Source organism: Macaca thibetana, chromosome 4, assembly GCF_024542745.1.
Source record: "Macaca thibetana thibetana isolate TM-01 chromosome 4, ASM2454274v1, whole genome shotgun sequence".
NCBI lineage: Eukaryota > Metazoa > Chordata > Mammalia > Primates > Cercopithecidae > Macaca > Macaca thibetana.
This window is the reverse complement of record NC_065581.1, coordinates 34,386,174-34,404,698: the sequence shown is the minus strand read 5'-3', so window position 1 is coordinate 34,404,698 and position 18,525 is coordinate 34,386,174. Positions and strand designations below refer to the sequence as shown.

At 56.3% G+C, this 18,525-nt stretch overlaps 3 protein-coding genes across 4 annotated transcripts in view; 2 read left to right on the top strand and 1 right to left on the bottom strand.

Annotated features, from left to right (window-relative positions):
- Positions 1 to 1,126: 1,126 nt before the first annotated feature.
- LOC126953363 (putative gametogenetin-binding protein 1) lies at positions 1,127 to 6,240 on the bottom strand. Its single transcript, XM_050788838.1, is given in 6 exon segments — positions 1,127 to 1,385; positions 3,382 to 3,410; positions 3,413 to 3,499; positions 4,431 to 4,640; positions 5,317 to 5,339; positions 6,089 to 6,240. Coding segments are annotated over 6 exon segments (609 nt in total). The 3' UTR covers positions 1,127 to 1,277.
- Positions 6,241 to 6,661: 421 nt separating this feature from the next.
- The window catches only part of CUTA (cutA divalent cation tolerance homolog), a 162,139-nt gene continuing 150,275 nt past the window's right edge, over positions 6,662 to 18,525 (top strand). The window contains exon 1 of the mRNA XM_050787841.1: positions 6,662 to 6,671. The gene's annotated coding sequence lies outside the window, so the exon portion shown is untranslated. The remainder of the gene's footprint in view (positions 6,672 to 18,525) is intronic.
- On the top strand, positions 10,253 to 17,976 carry BAK1 (BCL2 antagonist/killer 1). 2 transcript variants are annotated; one of them, XM_050787835.1, is made up of 7 exons: positions 10,253 to 10,528; positions 12,627 to 12,736; positions 12,899 to 12,999; positions 14,617 to 14,752; positions 15,103 to 15,246; positions 16,316 to 16,496; positions 16,623 to 17,198. In XM_050787835.1, the coding sequence occupies exons 3-7, from the start codon at positions 12,930 to 12,932 to the stop codon at positions 16,725 to 16,727; spliced, it is 636 nt and encodes a 211-aa protein (XP_050643792.1). In that variant the 5' UTR covers positions 10,253 to 10,528; positions 12,627 to 12,736; positions 12,899 to 12,929; the 3' UTR covers positions 16,728 to 17,198. The 2 variants fall into 2 exon arrangements, with proteins under 2 accessions (XP_050643792.1, XP_050643791.1); XM_050787834.1 differs by lacking the exon at positions 12,627 to 12,736 and having other exon boundaries at positions 16,623 to 17,976.

Genomic DNA, 18,525 nt, shown 5'->3' with positions numbered 1-18,525 from the left:
CATGCGATCTGGCCAGGAAGCCCAGGAGAAAGCCCTCAGCCCTCTCCAGGCTCCACCCATGCCCTGCAGGCTGGGGGACAGAAGCGGGGACTCCCACCTTCACTGGGCTGGCTTGGGTCAGGGCAGGGGACCAGCTGCTACAGTTTCTGTCTCCCCACGCTAAGTCTGTGGCCACAGGGCCAGCCATCCAACCAACAGCTGTGGTTATCAATCACAGTGATGACTAAGAATGGCCATCATGTTCTGACATTGAACTTCAGCTCTGCAACAGGCCTCAGGCTAGACACCGTGGGGACCCATGGGGACCATCAGACGAGCTTCCATGGATAGCAGTCATGTTGAAAAGAGTTGGGGACAGTGAGCTTTTTTTCTCATACATCGGCTGAAGGGCCTCAGAGCCTGGACCCAGGCAGAAAGGAAGGAAGGGGGGACCCCACAGGGAAGCCAGCAGGACCTTCTGGTGAACAGCACCTCCTGGTGTCCAAACTAGGCCTGGCCCTGCTGCCCATCTCATCTCTGGGAAACCAGGTGTGTCGGTCTCCTTCCCTGGCCTGTAAGGGCCTGTCATTAGGCACCCCACCCCAAGCCCACCTTTACTTTTGAGATTAGGCAACACTGGACACCAGGGACCCCTGGCCTACCCAGGCCGGCCCTCCCGAGGCAGATCCCCTGTCCCAGGGCCTCTTTCCTGGCTTTGTCCTTGGGCGGGCTGGGCAGGAACTTCCTGCGGGAGAATTCCCGGATCCTCCCTAGGAGGCTACGGCAAGGCCTGGGAACTTAGGGAGGGAGGGAAGTCAGGGGCACCCCTCCTAACAGGGGCAGGGCTTGTGGACGGCCCCTGGCACTCTGGGCCCTGGGTCCTTCACCAGCCCCAGGTCAGGCCAGCCAGACCTCCTGCCCTCTCTGCTCAGACGCCCTGCGGCAGCCCCTCCACTCTGCAGCAGGGCAGCCCTAGCAGCCCCCTGGGCATAGACTGGGGACTAGATCAAGGCCTCAGATAGACTGGGCTTGCTCCAGGGTTGAAGATTGAGGGGCGGGGTCCAAAGACAGCTAACAATGAGGCCAAAGTCAAAGTAGATTTTTATTAATAACATCACAGGCCCGAGTTGGCTGGGTGGGATAGAATTTGGGGCAGACCCATCTTACAGACACATGGACACTGTCTCAAGACCCGCTGGTCACAGGGGCTCCTTAGATGTACCCTAAGAAGAGAGATACCCCCATGTACCAGCTCCGGAGATCTGGGCAGGGCAGACTCGGGGCCAGCGCCGGCTTCACTAAGGAGGCCAGTTTCCCATCTCATCCTCCTCAAGAAGCAGGCACTGGGGGACAGAAATGGGTGAAGAAAGATACCTCAGTCTTCTCTGTACCCCATAACCTCTTCCCTGCCCCCAAGAGACAAGCACCTGAGGACACCTTTCTCCCACTTCCCCTCGGCAGGCACAGCTCCACCAACCCTGAGCCACCTCCCTGCCACAAAATGGAGAATCCCTTCTCCCTCCAACTTGGGGGGGTCCTTGGAAGCCCCAGGAGTCAGCACCGCAGCCAGTCCCTCCCCTCCCTCACCTCTGGACCCCACCCCAAGGGGGGTCTGCGCTCTCCCATCAAGCCCAAGGTGGCGCTGCTGCTGCCTCCGTGCCCCTCCCTAGGTGCCCAGCATTCCCCAAAGGCTGGGGGCAGCCTCCTTCCCCCTCAGCACAGTGTCCCTGAGGGCAGCAAGAGGAGATAGGAATGGGGATGAGGACAGGACCTTTGAAACACCCACTGGAGATAGATTTTCTTAAGGCAACTGTCCCCAAAGTGAGGACTGGGCTGAGCCCTTACTTGCCACCACCCATAAATGACCCAGGCCTCTCAGCACTACTCAGGCAACCCCAGGACTGTGACTCCTGGGACAGGGCAGGCTGGCTGGGGAGGGGATGGGAAGAAGGGGGAGGGACCAGTGAGGGCAGATCCCAAGATTCAAACCCTTCGGTGTGAAAAGACAAAGTGACGGGCTCTGCCACGTGCTGACAGCCTATGTGGCTGTGGATGAGGTGACACACGGGCTTCCTGTGACATGGGCATGCAGGCGGGCTTGGGGCAATCAGAAGGATGCCTCTCAGTGCCCAGCAGGCATGCTTTCCTTTTTGTTTGAGACAGGGTCTCGCTCTGTTGCCCAGGCTGGAGTGCAGTGGCATTCTCATAGCTCACTGCAGCCTCAACTGCCTGGGCTCAAGTGATCCTCCCACCTCAGTCTCCCAAGTAGCTGGGACCACACGTGCACGCCACCATGCCTGGTTAATTTTTGTATTTTTTGTAGAGACAAGGTTTTGCCATGTTGCCCAGGCTTTTCTCAAACTCCTGAGCTCAAGCAATCCGCCCACCCCAGCCTCCCAAAGCACTGGGATTATAGACATGAGCCACCACACCCAGCCCCAGGTGGCAAGTCTTTCTGATAGGCACTGCTCCAAAGTGAATCACACTGTGCTAAGCCCCCACAAGGGAGTGCCTTTGCAGCTTACAGCTGCACACACATCATCTCAGGAGGTCCTTGCAACATTCCCCTTTCACGGGTAAAGAAACTGAGGCCTCTACTCAACATCACAGAACAAGCTAATGCCAGACTAAAACCTCTGGCCTCCAAACCCCATGCCCTTTCCTTTTGTAAGCTACACAGACTGTCAGGGCAAATGTCCACTGAATAAAAGAATGAGATGATGAATGGATGGAAATTAACCAAAAAGGTCATCGACACACTTTCAACAGATCCATCAACATGCACTCAGAGAAGCTGAGACAGGTCTAACCTTTAAAGGCCGATGTCAAGGATGGGGAGCAGCAGGATGGTACTCCGTCTGACCCAGTGGGGTCACTCCCCTGAGCCTATGTGTGTTTGGAGTGGACGAGAATGGGAGAGAGATTAGAAAAACAGCAGCATCGTGTGAATTACAGATGCACAGGAAAGACTTACAGCCTGTCTAGACAAATTCACTCATGTTACAGATGAGGAAACTGAGGCTCAGAAAGAGGAAGGGACTTGCCCAAGGCCACACAGCAAATGAATGGCAAAGTTGAGACCAAAAAAATGGACATTGTGACTCTAAGTCAAGTGAGAAACAGAGAGACTGATGGAGAAGAGAGTGTGTGTGTGTATGTGTATGTGTATGTGTGTGTGTGTGTGTGTTTATGTGCATGCTGCGTGCACTCACTCAGGTGGCCAGGGTCCTGAATTCAGAAATACTACCACCAAGAAGGCATTATGTCTACCCTATCCAGGCAGTGGGGCTGGAGCCAGGGCCCAGGGCGCGGAGGGGATGGTAAGCCTCCAACCCCACCTTCTCCAGGCAGGGCTGGTGGTCTGGCACGGGCCAAGCGTACCTGGCCATCCACAATGCCTGCCTCCACCAGGGTGATCTCTGGCCGGGTAGCAGCTCTCAGCCCTCTTGGCTGCCTAGCTTCCAGAGGCGAGACTCTTGCTGCATTCCCAGAAGCTTCTTCAACTCCGACTCCAGGAAACCTGAGAGCCAGAGAAATGGCAGGGGACAGGGAGATGGCAGAGGACAGGCAGAAGTAGAGTGGAGCAGCCTGCTGGGAACCCAAGGACCCGGAAGTGCAACCGCCCCCTGAGCCTCATCCCAGCTCTGTGTGATTCCTGCTCACCCTCAGTCACAGCCCTTTCTTATTCCAGGAGTGGAGCCAGCCAGGCACCACCCCTCCTTCGCCCTGCCTTCCCCAGGAAGCTCACTTTGAGGGCCTCCTCCGGCAGCGGCAGCATAAGAGCCTGCGTCTTCACCCACTGGGGACAGCATGTGAGGAGCAGGTATCTGCCCCCACCACCAACTGACTCAAGAGCCTGGATCTGGAACCCAAACTGCCTGCACTCAAATTCCAGCTCTGCCCATCACTAGCTGTGTGACATCGGACAAGTTCTCACTGTGAACTGGAGGTGGCAATCGGACCTACCTCAGAGTCGTAATGCAGTATTTCATGAAAAGTGCTTAAAGAGGGTCTGCCCCATTAATGGCTATGTAAATGTGAACCACGATTTTCATCATATTATGTATGCTATCACCGCTAACCCAACTGCTGTCCGTGTCTGGGCTGCCCGGGACTCTACTGGGAGAGAGGACCCTCCGGGGCTCTGTCACAGCAGTGCATGATGGGAAAACCAGGGATGGAGGCAGCCACTGAAGGCATTAGAAACCTCTGGGCTGGGGGAAAGGGTGCTGCTTGAGTAGTACCACCCCCTCAAACCCCGAGGAAGACCCTAGCTACACCTAGTGTGGCCTCCAGCCCAGCCACACACTGCTCCCCGGGCTCAGGTGGTCATCTTAGGTCCTCTGGTACCATCTGGTGGTACCTGCTGGTATTGCACCCCTGAGCCACCGGCCAAAGTGAGGCTTCCTGGGCCTGGGGCCACGTGGGAGGGGAGGGGCGGAAGCCCTTACGCACTGTGTCTGTGGATCTGAAAGTCTTGTTCAGTGGCGACTGGAGGGCAACAATGCCTGGGACACAGAGCTTGAATGAGCTGTCCTCTTCCTTCACTTTCTCTTCCTCGCTTTTCTCCTCACTGGGCAAACCTTCTTGGAGAGGAGTCCAGCCGGTCTCCGAGCAGGTGAGGGAGCCCAGGACCCCAGGCCTGCAGCCCCACCCCACCTCTAGGCAAGACAGGAAGCAGGAGGGAACATGTCCCAAAAGGTTAAGAAAGGGGACTGCTCCTTCCAGTCCCAGGCCACATATTCTGGGGCCCAGCCTGATGTGGGAAAGGCCCCAACCCATGCCTCACGCCCCCATCACCCACAGGCCTTGGCCATGGCCGAGTTTTGAAGCTCCTTGTACAAACTGTGGAAGTGGTTCCAGGGAGTAGCCTCCACCTTGGAAGAGGCCAACACGAGGTCTCCTGTGAATGGGGTGGTGGTCCCTGACAGGCTGGCCGCAAGTGGGATGGTCCAGGCCTCGGAGGGCAGGCACACGGTGGGGGGGCTGAGTTGTGGGTGGGGTTGCCATGTTTTCTTTAGCAAATGCCTACTGTGTGCCACACACCGTTCTGGGCATTTTACAGAGTGTCTCAGTTCATCCTTGCACTTCCTTCAAGGATAGGTACTATTATATTCCCACATTAAAGATGAGGAAACAGACGCAGAGAGGTTGAATAAGCTGCCGCCCATCACACAGCTCAGCATGTTAGAACTGGCATTTGAACCCAGGCAGTCTGACTCCAGCAGTCCCTCCAAATGTGTCCCGTGTCCTGCCAGGCCCTGCACCCCTGAGATGTTCTACAAGAAAAGGGTCCGTTTCTGACGCTTCCCCTCTGCCTATGGCCACCACACTCACCTTCAAGCAGATACTCTTTCTCCCTGGTGGAGGCCTCAGGGCTGACCTCACAGGACCCTGACACTCTCTGGATATTATTCCTTCAACTTCAGGATCTGGATAAAGTGGCTCCTAATCCCAAAGCACAGTCAGGTGAGGGAGGCAGGTGGGGCTCAGAGGTGTGGCAGAGATCCCCTAAACCTCCCCTAAGGCTCACCCACAGGTCTGCCGGCCCTCTCCAGCCTTCCTCTCCCATCAACCCCCTGCTCCACCATCTGGGGTTCTCCTCATACAGGGGGATTATCGCTCTCGAAAGTAGGGTGATGCGCGGGTGGGGAACAGAGAGAGAGGTGGGTCCCTGTCCTCACAGGGGATGGCTGCCAGGCCTGCAGAAGGGGCTGAGAGCAACAGGACCCCCCGCACTCCGGGCCCTGGCACATTCCCTTTCTACTCCCTAGCCCGTCCCCTTTTATGTCTGGTATCCCCCATCCACAACCCCTCACTTGTGGGAGGACCCCATCTCTGCCTCCTCCCCAACCCAAACCCCCATCTCCAACCTCCTCCCCACCAGATGCTTCTGTCCGTTGGCCACATCCACATCTCCCTGTCCTTCCCCACCAGGTGCCCTGTCCCAGGCCCTTACCCATCCAAGGCCTCCCTCCCCAGACCCTCCCCAGCATGGGTCCCCCATCTTAAGTCCCTGCCCTTCCCCCATCTCATGTCCAGGCCTCTTCCCAGTACCTCTGTCCCAGGCCTTGCCCACCTGGGTGTCCCCCCAACTCCAGCCCCTCACCTGTCTGAGGCCCCTGTTTTCCCGGAGGTGTCCCCTGCTGGCTCCTTCCTTTCCTCAGGCAGGTTGCCCGACATCTCCTGGCTTGCTATGGGCAGGACTGACTTCACCTCTCCACCCCAGGCCTTCTTGCTCTTGCGGGTGTAGGTCCCCATACCCCCCATGCCCAGCTTTGAGGATGCTGCCGTGACAGTTGTGAGAAGCCCCTGGGTACGGCCACAGAGAAGGCATGGGGCCGCAAGGCAGATGGTCCCAGCCCCCTCCCCCCGTTACATCCCGCTCAGCTCATCATCAGGGAAATGGCACCCTGGTCTGGCAAGGGGAGTGCCTGGGCTCCCGCCAGGGCTGTATCAGAGCTCCTCGGACTGTCCTTGCTCCCCACGAGGGAATGGAAAAAGTGGAACATGGAGGAGCACCCCGAAATTTGTGATTGGGGCTTCGGAGCTGGGGCTTCAATCCTGATAAGGTCCCCAACGCAGATCCTGTAGCAGCCACCCCAGGACCAACTGCTTAAGAACAGGAGGAGTTTTCAGATTAAAACCTCCAGTTGGAAACTTCCCGGAATTCTGGAAGGCAAAGATGGGGGAAGACGGGGGGTTGGGGGAGATTAGTTGGAGGTAGAGGGGGCAGGGGTTTGATGAAACAGGGAAGGAGGTGTAGGGGGGAGGCACGGGGTTTGGGGGACAGGGGGTGGAGACTTGGGAGACGAAGATGTGAGAGACCCAGGAAGCTTGGCAGGGAGCGAACAGGGAGAAGCAGGGAGGGAACTGAACCCTGAGGGCAGGGGGCTGTCGAGGACTGCACACACCTCTGTCCTTCTTGGGTTTGTTCTGTCCTCAAGAACACTGCCAGCAGCCAGACAGTATGTCTTCCCTCTTAGCATCCAGGTTTTATGTGTCCAGGTGGTAGCACAGACCCCGCTAAGTCTATTTATTTAGTTGTTTTTATTTTTATTTTTAATTTTTTGAGATGGAGTCTAGCTCTGTCTCCAGGTAGGAGTGCAGTGGCACGATCTTGGCTCACTGCAACCTCCGCCTCCCAGCTTCAAGCGATTCTCCTGCCTCAGCCTCCTGAGTAGCTGGGACTACAGGCGCCTACCACCACGCCCGGCTAATTTTTGTATTTTTAGTAGAGACGGGGTTTCACCATGTTGGCCAGGAAGGTCTTGATCTCTTGACCTCGTGACCCACCTGCCTTGGCTTCCCAAAATGCTGGGATTACAAGTGTGAGCCACCGCACCCAACCCTATTTTAATTTTATTTTTTTGAGACAGGGTTTCGTTCTTGTCACCCAGGCTGGAGTGCAGTGGTGCAATCTCAGCTCACTGCCACCTCCGCCTCCCGGGTTCAAGTGATTCTCCTGCCTCAACCTCCCGAGTAGCTGGGATTATAAGTGCACGCCACCGTGCCCGCCTTTTATTTGTGTGTGTGATGGAGTTTCGCTCTTGTTGACCAGGCTGGAGTGCAATGGCTCAATCGCAGCTCACCGCAACTCTGCCTCCCGGGTTCAAGCGAGTCTCCTGCCTCAGTCTCCCGAGTAGCTGGGATTACAGGTATGTGCCACCACGCCTGGCTAATTTTGTATTTTTAATAGGGATGGGGCTTCTCCATGTTGGTCAGGCTGGTCTCAAACTTCCAACCTCAGGTGATCCACCAGCCTCGGCCTCCCAAAGTGCTGGGATTACAGGCGTGAGCCACTGCACCTGACCTTTTTTTTTTTTTTTTTTTTTTTTTTTTTGAGACGGAGTCTCGCTCTGTCGCCCAGGCTGGAGTGCAGTGGCGCGATCTCGGCTCACTGCAAGCTCCGCCTCCCGGGTTCACGCCATTCTCCTGCCTCAGCCTCCCGAGTAGCTGGGACTACAGGCGCCCACAACCGCGCCCGGCTAATTTTTTGTATTTTTAGTAGAGACGGGGTTTCACCGTGGTCTCGATCTCCTGACCTTGTGATCCGCCCGCCTCGGCCTCACAAAGCGCTGGGATTACAGGCGTGAGCCACCGCGCCCGGCCAATTTTTTTTTTTTTTTTTTAAACAGAGTCTCATTCTGTTGCCATTCTGCTGCCCAGGCCAGAGTGCAGTGGCGTGATCTTGGCTCACCGCAAACTCCGCCTCCTGGGTTCACGCCATTCTCCTGCCTCAGCCTCCCGTGTAGCTGGGACTACAGGCACCCGCCACCATGCCTGGCTAATTTTTTTGTATTTTTAGTAGACACGGGGGTTTCACCATGTTAGCCAGGATGGTCTCGATATCCTGACCTCGTGATCCGCCTGCCTCGGCCTCCCTTTTTTGTATTTTTAAAAGAGACAGGGTTTCGCTGTGTTGGGCAAGCTGGTCTTGAACTCCTGGCCTCAGGTGATCTGCCTGCCTAGGGCTCCCAAGGTGCTGGGATTACAGGCGGGAGCCACCATGCCCGGCCTTTTTTTTTTTTAGACAGAACTCTCCCTCTGTTGCCCTGGTACGATCACAGCTCACTGCAGCCTCAACCTCCTGGGCTCAAGCAATCCTCCCACCTCAGCCTCCCCAGTAGTTAAGACCACAGGCATACACCACCATGCTTTGCCAATTTTTTTTTTTTCCATATAAGCAGGGTATTGCTGTTGCCCAGGCTGGCCTGGAACTCCTGCACCTGGCCTCAAGCGATTCTCTTGCCTTGGCCTCCCAAATGGCTGGGATGGGATTATAGGCAGCCTGGAGGGGTGATGGGATTATAGGCGTGACACACCACAGCTGGCTGCCTTTTTTGTTGTTGTTGTTGAGACAGGGTCTTGCTCTGTCACCCAGGCTGGAATGCAGTGGTGCAAACATGGCTCACTGCAGCCTCAACTTCCGCAGCTCAGGTGATCCTCCTGCCTCAGTATCCTAGGTAGCTGGGACCACCACACGCACAGGTGTGAACCACCATACCCAGCTAGTTTTTAATTTTTTTTTCTGTAGAGACATGGTCTCCCTTTGTTGCCCAGGCTGGTCTTGAACTCCTGGGGTCAAGTAATCCTCCCACCTCGGCCTTCCAAAGTGTTGGGATTACAGGCGTGAGCCACCGTGCCCGGCCTCTATTGAGTTTTAATCTCCGTTTACTTCACTATCACCTTCAGGATTTCAGATCTCCAGAGACCACCAAGGTGCATGGTGCACAGGTCTGAATTGCAGGTTGAATCTCAATTTAGTATTAGTATTCCCCAACGCGACTACAGAACTGATTTTTTTTTTTTTTTTTTTTTTGAGACGGAGTCTGGCTCTGTTGCCCAGGCTGGAGTGCAGTGGCTGGATCTCAGCTCACTGCAAGCCCCGCCTCCCGGGTTCACGCCATTCTCCTGCCTCAGCCTCCCGAGTAGCTGGGAGTACAGGCAACCGCCACCTCGCCCGGCTAATTTTTTTTGTATTTTAGTAGAGATGGGGTTTCACCGTGTTAGCCAGTATGGTCTCGATCTCCTGACCTCATGATCTGCCCGTCTCGGCCTCCCAAAGTGCTGGGATTACAGGCTTGAGCCACCGCGCCCGGCCTGAACTGATTATTACTATTTTTTTTTTTTTTTTTTTTTTTTTTTTGAGATGGAGTCTTGCACCGTCCCCCGGGCTAGAGTCCAATGGTGCGATCCTGGCTCACTGCAACCTCCGCCTCCCGGGTTCAAGCGATTCTCCTGCCTCAGACTTCTAAGTAGCTGGGATTACAGGCACCCGCCCACCACGCCCAGCTGATTTTGTTAGCCAGAATGGTCTCAATCTCTTGACCTAGTGATCCGCCCGCCTCAGCCTCCCCAAGTGCTGGGATTACAGGCATGAGCCACCACGCCCGGCCCAGAACTGATTATTAACCCAGCTCAGTGACCTTTAGAGAGCACCTTAAACCAGCTGAGCCTCTGTTTGTTCATCTGAATGGGTATTGTCAACAGCACTCACTTACAAGAGTTGTTGAGAAGATCCAACGAGACAATAGTTGCTAAAGTGCCAGGCATGCAGCAGTGCTTAAGAAACTTCTCACCCTGGGTTTTTTATTGGTATTGATTGATGTAGAGATGGGGGAGAAGATCAAAGACAAGGATTGAGAATCAGGGATGGGAAAAGCAGTGGGCCACTGACAGCCGCTCTGCCTGGCTGGGAGGTGGGGTGGGGAAAGTGGGCGGGAGCTGCTCCTGGGCCTGGCCCACCCAGATCACCCCTCCGGGCTGCAGGCCTGTGCGTCTGCATCCGGTGGCCACAGAGCAACTTCCTCTAGAGGGAGCTGATTGGAGCCGGTTGCCGCTGGCACCTCTATGATCACTGGAGTCTCGCGGGTCCCTCAGGCAGCACAGGGACAAGCAAAGGCTACATCCAGATGCCAGGAATGCACTGACGCCTGTTCCTGGAAGCCGAGCTCCCACTCAGCCCCTGGGAGCAGCAGCCGCCAGCCCCTCGGGACCTCTCTCTCTGCCCTGCTGAGCCACCCGGGTTGGGCCAGGATCCTGGCAGGTAAGCTGGAAGGGTCCTGCCCGTCCTCCCAAATCTCAGCAGCCCCAGCCCCAGGGTGGGGCAGGGAGCCTGCCAGGAGCCGGGTGGGGAAGGGGAAGCTCAAAGCTTACCTGGGCAGGTCCGCCTGCCCGGCTGGGGACCTGATCGTGGCAAGCCTACTTCTGGCTGCCCCTCACAGCTTCCCCTCTTGCCCCAGCCCTGGATGCCGGAGAACTGTGAGAACTGGGTCCTTTAACAGTCTGGGAGATGGGGGTGGAGGTCAGAGCCAAGGTCAAGGGCAGAGAGAGAACTTTCTCAGCGCTTCCTGCTGCCCAACATCCCTAGACTGGGTCCAGGGCCTGGCCAGGCATGTATCCCTGGGGAACATTCATCAGGGCCCAGCAAGCCCAGGAAGTCGGGGGTGGCTCCCCTCACCGGGAATTTAGGCCACTTGGATTGGGGGACAGAGCTAGGCCTGAGTCAGCATAGGTTGCTGGCCTTGGGGGGTGTCCTAAGGCTCTACCTGCTCCCCTCAGGAGCCTGGGTTGTTGGTAGAGGGAGTTGGGGGTGCCGTCAGCATCCTCTGGCCCTACTGTCCTGAGGGTGCTGGGTTCTGGAGACTGGGGAAGAAGGAAGGCCATCTTATTTAAGGAGCTCCGGGGGGGTGGGGGTTTTATTTTTTGTTTTTTGAGACAGAGTCTCACTCTGTTGCCCAGGGTCGAGTGCAGTGGCGCGATTTCGGCTCACTGCAACCTCTGCCTCCCAGGTTCAACCGATTCTCCTGCCTCAGCCTCCCGAGTAGTTGGGACTACAGGCGTGCGCCACCATGCCCAGCTAATTTTTGTATTTTTAGTAGAGACGGTGTTTCATTATGTTGGCCAGGCTGGTATTGAACTCCTGACCTCGTGGGCCACTGTGCCCGGCTGCAAAGTTCTGTTTTAACAAGGCCTTGCCCCTAGAGGTGGAGGAAAGGAGAGTCTGCCTTCGCCCTGTCCGTGTCTGGCAGAGCAAGGAGTGGGGAGCTGGGTGAGGGCACAGGTGGTCCAGTCCTCCTCCACCCCTTCTCGAGAGCTCTTGGGGCAGTTTCGAAAACACTCCCAGGCCTAGCGGAAGGAGGGTGGGCGAAGGTCCCCAGGCCCTGGGCGGTGGGGGTGGGGCTGTGTGCTTGGCCCAGGGTGGGGCTGCACACCCCCTCCCTCTGAGATAGGAGGAGGGCGCTTTCCTTCTGAGGGCCGGAGGGTGCCTGGGGAAATGGGGCTCTGGGAGGGGTGCAAACTGAAAGTGAAACAGCTGACATCCAGGAAACGCCCTGATGAGGGGTCACAGCACGTTGGTGCTGCGGTCAGGACCAGGCAAAGAGGAAAGTTGGCTGGGGACAGAAGACTAGGTGTGTGGTGGGAATACGAGGCAGGTTGTGGGGCTTCGAAGAAGGCCCTGATCCTGAGGGCTCCCTCCGGTCACTGCAAGGCAGGGGTGAGGAAGGCACAGGCAGGAGGTAAACAGGGAAAGTTGCCCTGAGAAGGGACACCCTCTGAGGTCCACAAACAAGAAGAAATCTTAAATGCTTGTTGAGTACATGGACTCATGGAGATTCAGACAAACAACCCGACTTTCCGTCACTAATGATGTGACCTCGGGCACTCAACTCTTTATGCCTCACTTTTCCAGCCTGCAAAGTGGGTATGATGGTGCTCACCCTGCTGGGTTCATGTGAGTTTTCAATGTTCAACACCCAGAGTGCTCCTAAGTGGGAGAGTATATCTTAGGCTCTCAGGAAATGTTTGCGGCTAACAGCCCAGAGTTAAAAAACAGGTGTGTTCTGACCAGCCAGAGGGAAGTAGGGCCTCTGAGGGCAGCCTTCATGGGCCATTGGCTGGGCAGTGGCTCGCTTGCAATAAGCATGTGCTGGGTGGGCTGCAGGAGGCCCCAGGAACAGCTAAAACCCCCCAGGCTCTTGCCCCAGGAGTGGTATGAGCTTGAGAGCCAGCGGGCACTGCTGCAGCCACACTCTCCTTGAGGGTGCAGATACCTCAGTCTGCCCTTGGCTGCCTCACCTTCTTACCCTGTCTCCCTCGAAGGGTCACCAGTGAAGTGCTCAGAAGTTGTTTCCTCCCAGCAGACTTCACTGGGACCCATGCTGGAGTGAGAATAAAAAGTCCCAGAGGAAGCCAGGCACAGTGGCTCACACCCGTAATCCCAGCACTTTGGAAAGCAGAGGCAGACTCACAGGTCAGGAGTTTGAGACCAGCCTGGCCAAAGTCCCAGAGGACTGAGGGCCTTTCTGGGAATGGGGAACCCTCTCTCCTGTGTGGACATGGCAACCTGTCTGGGGTCCCCAGTCACAGGTCCATGCTCACCCCCATCTCTGCTTTTTCTCGCCCATCCCCGCAGGCTGACCCCGTCCTCCACTGAGACCTGAAAAATGGCTTCGGGACAAGGCCCAGGTCCTCCCAGGCAGGAATGCGGAGAGCCTGCCCTGCCCTCTGCTTCTGGTAAGGGTCTTCCTGCCCCTCACCCATCCCATAACCATGAGTGCTGTCATGAGGATGGAAGGAGCAGGACTCAGAGGCAGGCTCCTTCACCTCGGTTCACCCACTGTGGGTGGGAACCCACGGGCTCAGAGGCTGAAGCTGCTGTCAAGGTTAAGCCTGGGAGGGGGAGGAGTCTGGACTGGGGAGGGCCTGGAGGTTGGGAGAGGCCAGGAAGTGAGTGTAAGGTGGGCACAGTGCCACCGGAGCAGAGGGCGGGGTCAGGGGCGAGGGAGGCAGGAAGTAGAGTGAGGTCTGGCTGCTATATCCCTCCAGCTGGAGAAATAAGGAAGTAAGCTGGCCAATCACCCAGTCAGGTCTGCTCAACAGGGAACGCAATTATTGTGACTTGGGGAGGAAGTAAGATGGCTGCCCTCCTTCCTTCTTCCCAGGGGACAGCCAGGGAAGCCCCAGCTCACACCCCATGGTGGGCTGTTCCCTGGACTTGGGAATCAGCTCCCAGGTCTGTCACTATCTCCCTGTGTGACTTTTCTGGGTTGAGGCTACAATTTCAGATTTTGTTTCCCACATTTCCCTGCACACAAAGGGCTGCGGAGCTGAGATGTACTAACGTAGACTCAAGAGCCCAAATGCCCGGGACTGTCCCAGCTCCCCGGCTTGTTCTGGCTATATGATCTTGCACACGTTAGACACCCTGTGTCATTTTCCCCCTGAAATCTGGAGATTGCCTGCTCCCAGGGCTACTGTGAGGACCCAATGCAAGTGCTGGAACAACTCTCCACACAGCATAAGTTCTAGGGCGGCTAAGGCTCTGAAGTAGGGATCTTTCTTTTCTTTCTTTTATTATCTTTCTTTCTTTTCTTTTCTTTTTTTTTTTTTTTTTTTCTGAGACGGAGTCTTGCTCTGTAGCCCGGGCTGGAGTGCAGTGGCCGGATCTCAGCTCACTGCAAGCTCCGCCTCCCGGGTTTACGCCATTCTCCTGCCTCAGCCTCCGGAGTAGCTGGGACTACAGGCGCCCGCCACCTTGCCCGGCTAGTTTTTTGTATTTTTAGTAGAGACGGGGTTTCACGGTGTTAGCCAGGATGGTCTCGATCTCCTGACCTCGTGATCCGCCCGTCTCGGCCTCCCAAAGTGCTGGGATTACAGGCTTGAGCCACCGCGCCCGGCCAAGCCACCGCGCCCGGCCCTTTCTTTTCTTTCTCTTTCTTTTCTTTTCTTTTCTTTCCAGAGTTTCACTCTTATTGCCTAGGCTAGAGTGCAGTGGCGCGATCTTGGCTCACTGCAACCTCCGCCTCCTGGGTTCCAGTGATTCTCCTGCCTCAGCCTCTTGAGTAGCTGGGATTACAGGCATGCGCCACCACACCCGGCTAATTTTGTATTTTTAGTAGAGACGGGTTTCTCCATGTTGGTCAGGCTGGTCTTGAACTCCCGACCTCAGGTGATCTACCCGCCTCGGCCTCCCAAAGTGCTGGGATTATAGGTGTGAACCACTGTGCCCGTCCAGGATATTTCTTTCCAGGGGTGAGGACAGCTATGGCCTTAGGAAGAGCGAACCCTCTATAAGGCATGGGGCTGCCAGGGTTCGGCCCTCTCTCCCTGACTCCCAGCTTTGATCCTCAGAGGAGCAGGTAGCCCGGGACACAGAGGAGGTTTTCCGCAGCTACGTTTTTTACCGCCATCAGCAGGAACAGGAGGCTGAAGGGGCGGCTGCCCCTGCCGACCCAGAGATGGACACCTTGCCCCTGCAACCTAGCAGGTAAGTTACAACCGCTGGGCCCACAAGGACATCTTCAGGGAGGCAGTGGCTCGCACGGGTCTCTGTGCAGGTCCTGGGAGCTGGGGAGACCTGAGGGGTCTTGCCCTTCTCTCATGGTTGCTCCTCTTTCATGTTGGGCTCCCACCCCCATCCAGGACCTTGTATCCTTTTTAGCCCATGCCCGCCCCTTGTCCCAGAGGCCAACACTCGTGTCTTAGAACATTGTCGGGGACCTCCAAGAAGGGGTGCACAGGGCCATGGACAGCTCAGGCAGAACCCCTCTGCCATGAGCCAAGGCCTGGCCCTGACTGCCTGGTTACCGCTCACCTGCCTGCCTCCTGCTCCTACAGCACCATGGGGCAGGTGGGACGGCAGCTGGCCATCATCGGGGACGACATCAACAGACGCTATGACTCAGAGTTCCAGACCATGCTGCAGCACCTGCAGCCCACGGCAGAGAACGCCTATGAGTACTTCACCAAGATTGCCTCCAGGTACCCCTGCCGGCTCCAGTCACTCCTCTGTCCTGTCACAACCACACCATACCCTGCCTGCATGATGCGCTCCTGGCATGGGGAGATGCCTTCTGTCAGTGTCCAGTGTCTGCTGTGAACTCACATGTGGTCTCAGCCCCCTGTTTTTCTCTCTCGGGGTCCCAGACTCGTCTTGTGGGCATTAGCTCACAGCTCTTTTGATCTCTGACTCCAAGGACTTGACTGGTTAGATCAGGACTCTAGAGGGGGCCTGAGGTGGGGATGTCGCCCACAGCTCCCCGGCCCAGCTGGGACACAGCTATCCTTCATGGTTCCAATTTGACACCACATATCACACTGAAGATGGTAAGGGTGCTAACCTCTGCCAGGTCCTAGAAATGGCTCCTAGTTGCTATAATCTGGCATCCAAGTGGTTAAAGACACCAAATATTTGGGTGTAAATCCAAGCTTTGCCCCTTCTGCCTTTGTGAAACTTCCTAGCCCTTAGTCTCCTGGTTTGTAAAATAGGGAAAATATGCTTAGCTCAGTGTCCTCCTTACAAAGTGTTAGCCATTGCTACCACCAGAGTTAGGGAGGTCAGTGTCGGGGTAGATTGAAGCGGGAGGTGAAGGTAGGAGTGATGGATTTTAGAATTAGTGCTCAGAGCTGAAATATCCAGCCCGTGAACTTAGAGGCCAGCCTTCATACCACTGTGATGACAGGAACTACCCTAATCTTCTCTGTCCTTTTCTCTCTGCCGTCTCTCGGGCTGCCAGGCCAGCAGCAACACCCACAGGTAATCTCCCTGCGGATTCCATCCACTCGCTCTGTCCTCTGCCCTCTCTGTGCCCCACTGCACCTGAGCGTACACCCCAGCAGTGGCATCCAGCTCATCTGGCCCTGAGCTTTCTCCTTTCGCAGAGACCCGGGTTGTTCCCAAATACAGGCCAGGCTGGGGTAGCCTCTGTGGCCTTAATTCACAACCAAGCTATATTTAGTTTTTCAGCTGGGAGAGGGGTGGGAGAGGCCAGGCAGGCTGAAGGGCTCCCTGGGGGCTCTCCACCAACGGTATGGGATGCTCTACCCACAGCCTGTTTGAGAGTGGCATCAACTGGGGCCGTGTGGTGGCTCTTCTGGGCTTCGGCTACCGTCTGGCCCTACACGTCTACCAGCACGGCCTGACTGGCTTCCTGGGCCAGGTGACCCGCTTCGTGGTCGACTTCATGCTGCATCACTGCATTGCCCGGTGGATTGCACAGAGGGGTGGCTGGGTGAGTATCCAAGGATTGCAATGTTCTCCCTGCTGTTGGGGCTGCCCCTCTCTCAGGCCCCGCCCCTTCCCTGGGTGCCTGTATTTTCTGCCAGCCTCTCTGTGACCACCTTGTTTCTCCCGGCAGGTGGCAGCCCTGAACTTGGGCAATGGTCCCATCCTGAACGTGCTGGTGGTTCTGGGTGTGGTTCTGTTGGGCCAGTTTGTGGTACGAAGATTCTTCAAATCATGACTCCCAAGGGTGCCCTTTGGGGTCCCAGCTCAGACTCCTGCCTGGACTTAAGCCAAGTTTTTGCCTTCTCCGCTCCCTTGCAGGGGTCCCCCCTCAAGAGTACAGAAGCTTTAGCAAGTGTGCACTCCAGCTTCGGAGGTCCCCTGTGTGGGGGCCAGTCAGGCTGCAGAGGCGCCTCAACGTTGCATGGTGCTAGTGGGCCCTCTCTGGGCCCAGGGGCCGTGGCCTCCTCCCTCGGCTCTCTGGGACCTCCTTAGCCCTGTCTGCTAGGAGCTGGGGAGACTGATAACTTGGGGAGGCAAGAGACTGGGAGCCACTTCTCCCCAGAAAGTGTTTCATGGTTTTAGCTTTTTATAATACCCTGTGAGAGCTATTCCCACCATTCTACCTGAGGCCAGGACGTCTAGGGTGTGGGGGTTGGTGGGTATACCCTATGTTCCCCAGGATTCAGCTGTTATGGAAGATCAGAGCCTAAGAGCTGGGACTGGGACTTGAGCCTGGTCCTGGCCCTCCCTAAGCATCGTGTGTCCCAGGAGCAGGACCTACTAGGAGAGGGGGGCCAAGGTCTTGCCCAACTCTCCCCCTGCTCCCATTCCTCCCTCCGACCATACTGCCTTTGCAGTTGGACTCTCAGGGATTCTGGGCTTGGGGTGTGGGGTGGGGTGGAGTCGCAGACCAGAGCTGTCTGAACTTAGGTGTCAGAAGCCTCCAAGCCTGCCTCTCAAGGTCCTCTCAGTTCTCTCCCTTCCTCTCGCCTTATAGACACTTGTCCCAACCCATTCACTACAGGTGAAGGACCTCACCCCCATCCCTGGGGGCCTTGGTTGAGTGGCCTGCTAAGGCCCCTCCTTGCCTCGACTACAGGGCTTAGGACTTGGTTTGTTATTTCAGGGAAAAGGAGTAGGGAGTTCATCTAGAGGGTTTTAAGTGGGAGGACTATCAACACCACTAGGAATCCCAGAGGTGGGATCCTCCCTCATGGCTCTGGCACAGTGTAATCCAGGGGTGTAGATGGGGGAACTGTGAATACTTGAACTCTGTCCCCTCACCCTCCATGCTCCTCACCTGTTTAGGTCTCTCCTCAGGGTAGGGGTTAGAGTGCCTTCTCTACTGGGCACAGCCTAGGGTCTTGTGGGAGAGGGGGGAGAAGTTCTTGATTCAGCCAAATGCGGGGAGGGGGGGGCAGATGGAGCCCATAGGCCACCCCCTATCCTCTGAGTGTTTGGAAATAAACTGTGCAATCCCCTCACCCTGACTTAGTAGTTTTTGTATTCTCTGCTACCCCTCTTTGCATCAGGCCAGACTGTGGGAACCTGCGCGTGCCTGGCACGCTTCTGGCTTATTACTGAAAAAACCTCACACTAGGCCCCCAGAATCCCATAGAGGTCTGAGTATGGTTCTGCAGCCCCCAGCCCGATGGAAGGCCTCGGCCCCTCCCCATGCACTTCCTTCATCTCTTTGGGTTTCATGCAGTTTCCCACCCTTTAGGGAATCTGGAAGATCCTTTAGCTACGGAGCTGGTGGAGCAGCTGCACATATCTGAGGACCCCCACAGGCCACCTCAGACCTGGGCTGAATTCTTCTCCCAGCCTGGGGTTACCACCCACGCTGGTCCAAAAGGCCCTTCTCCCCCACATTTAGCTCTGCCTGGGACACAATGTCCCAGCTCCCCCTTCATGATGTCTCCACAGTCAGCACACACGCAGGGCTTTCATTCTAGTTTTATGCTGCTTGGGAGTCCCTATGGGGACGCAGCCAGGGGTGATAAAAATAACAAGCATGGGGGCGTTGAAATGTT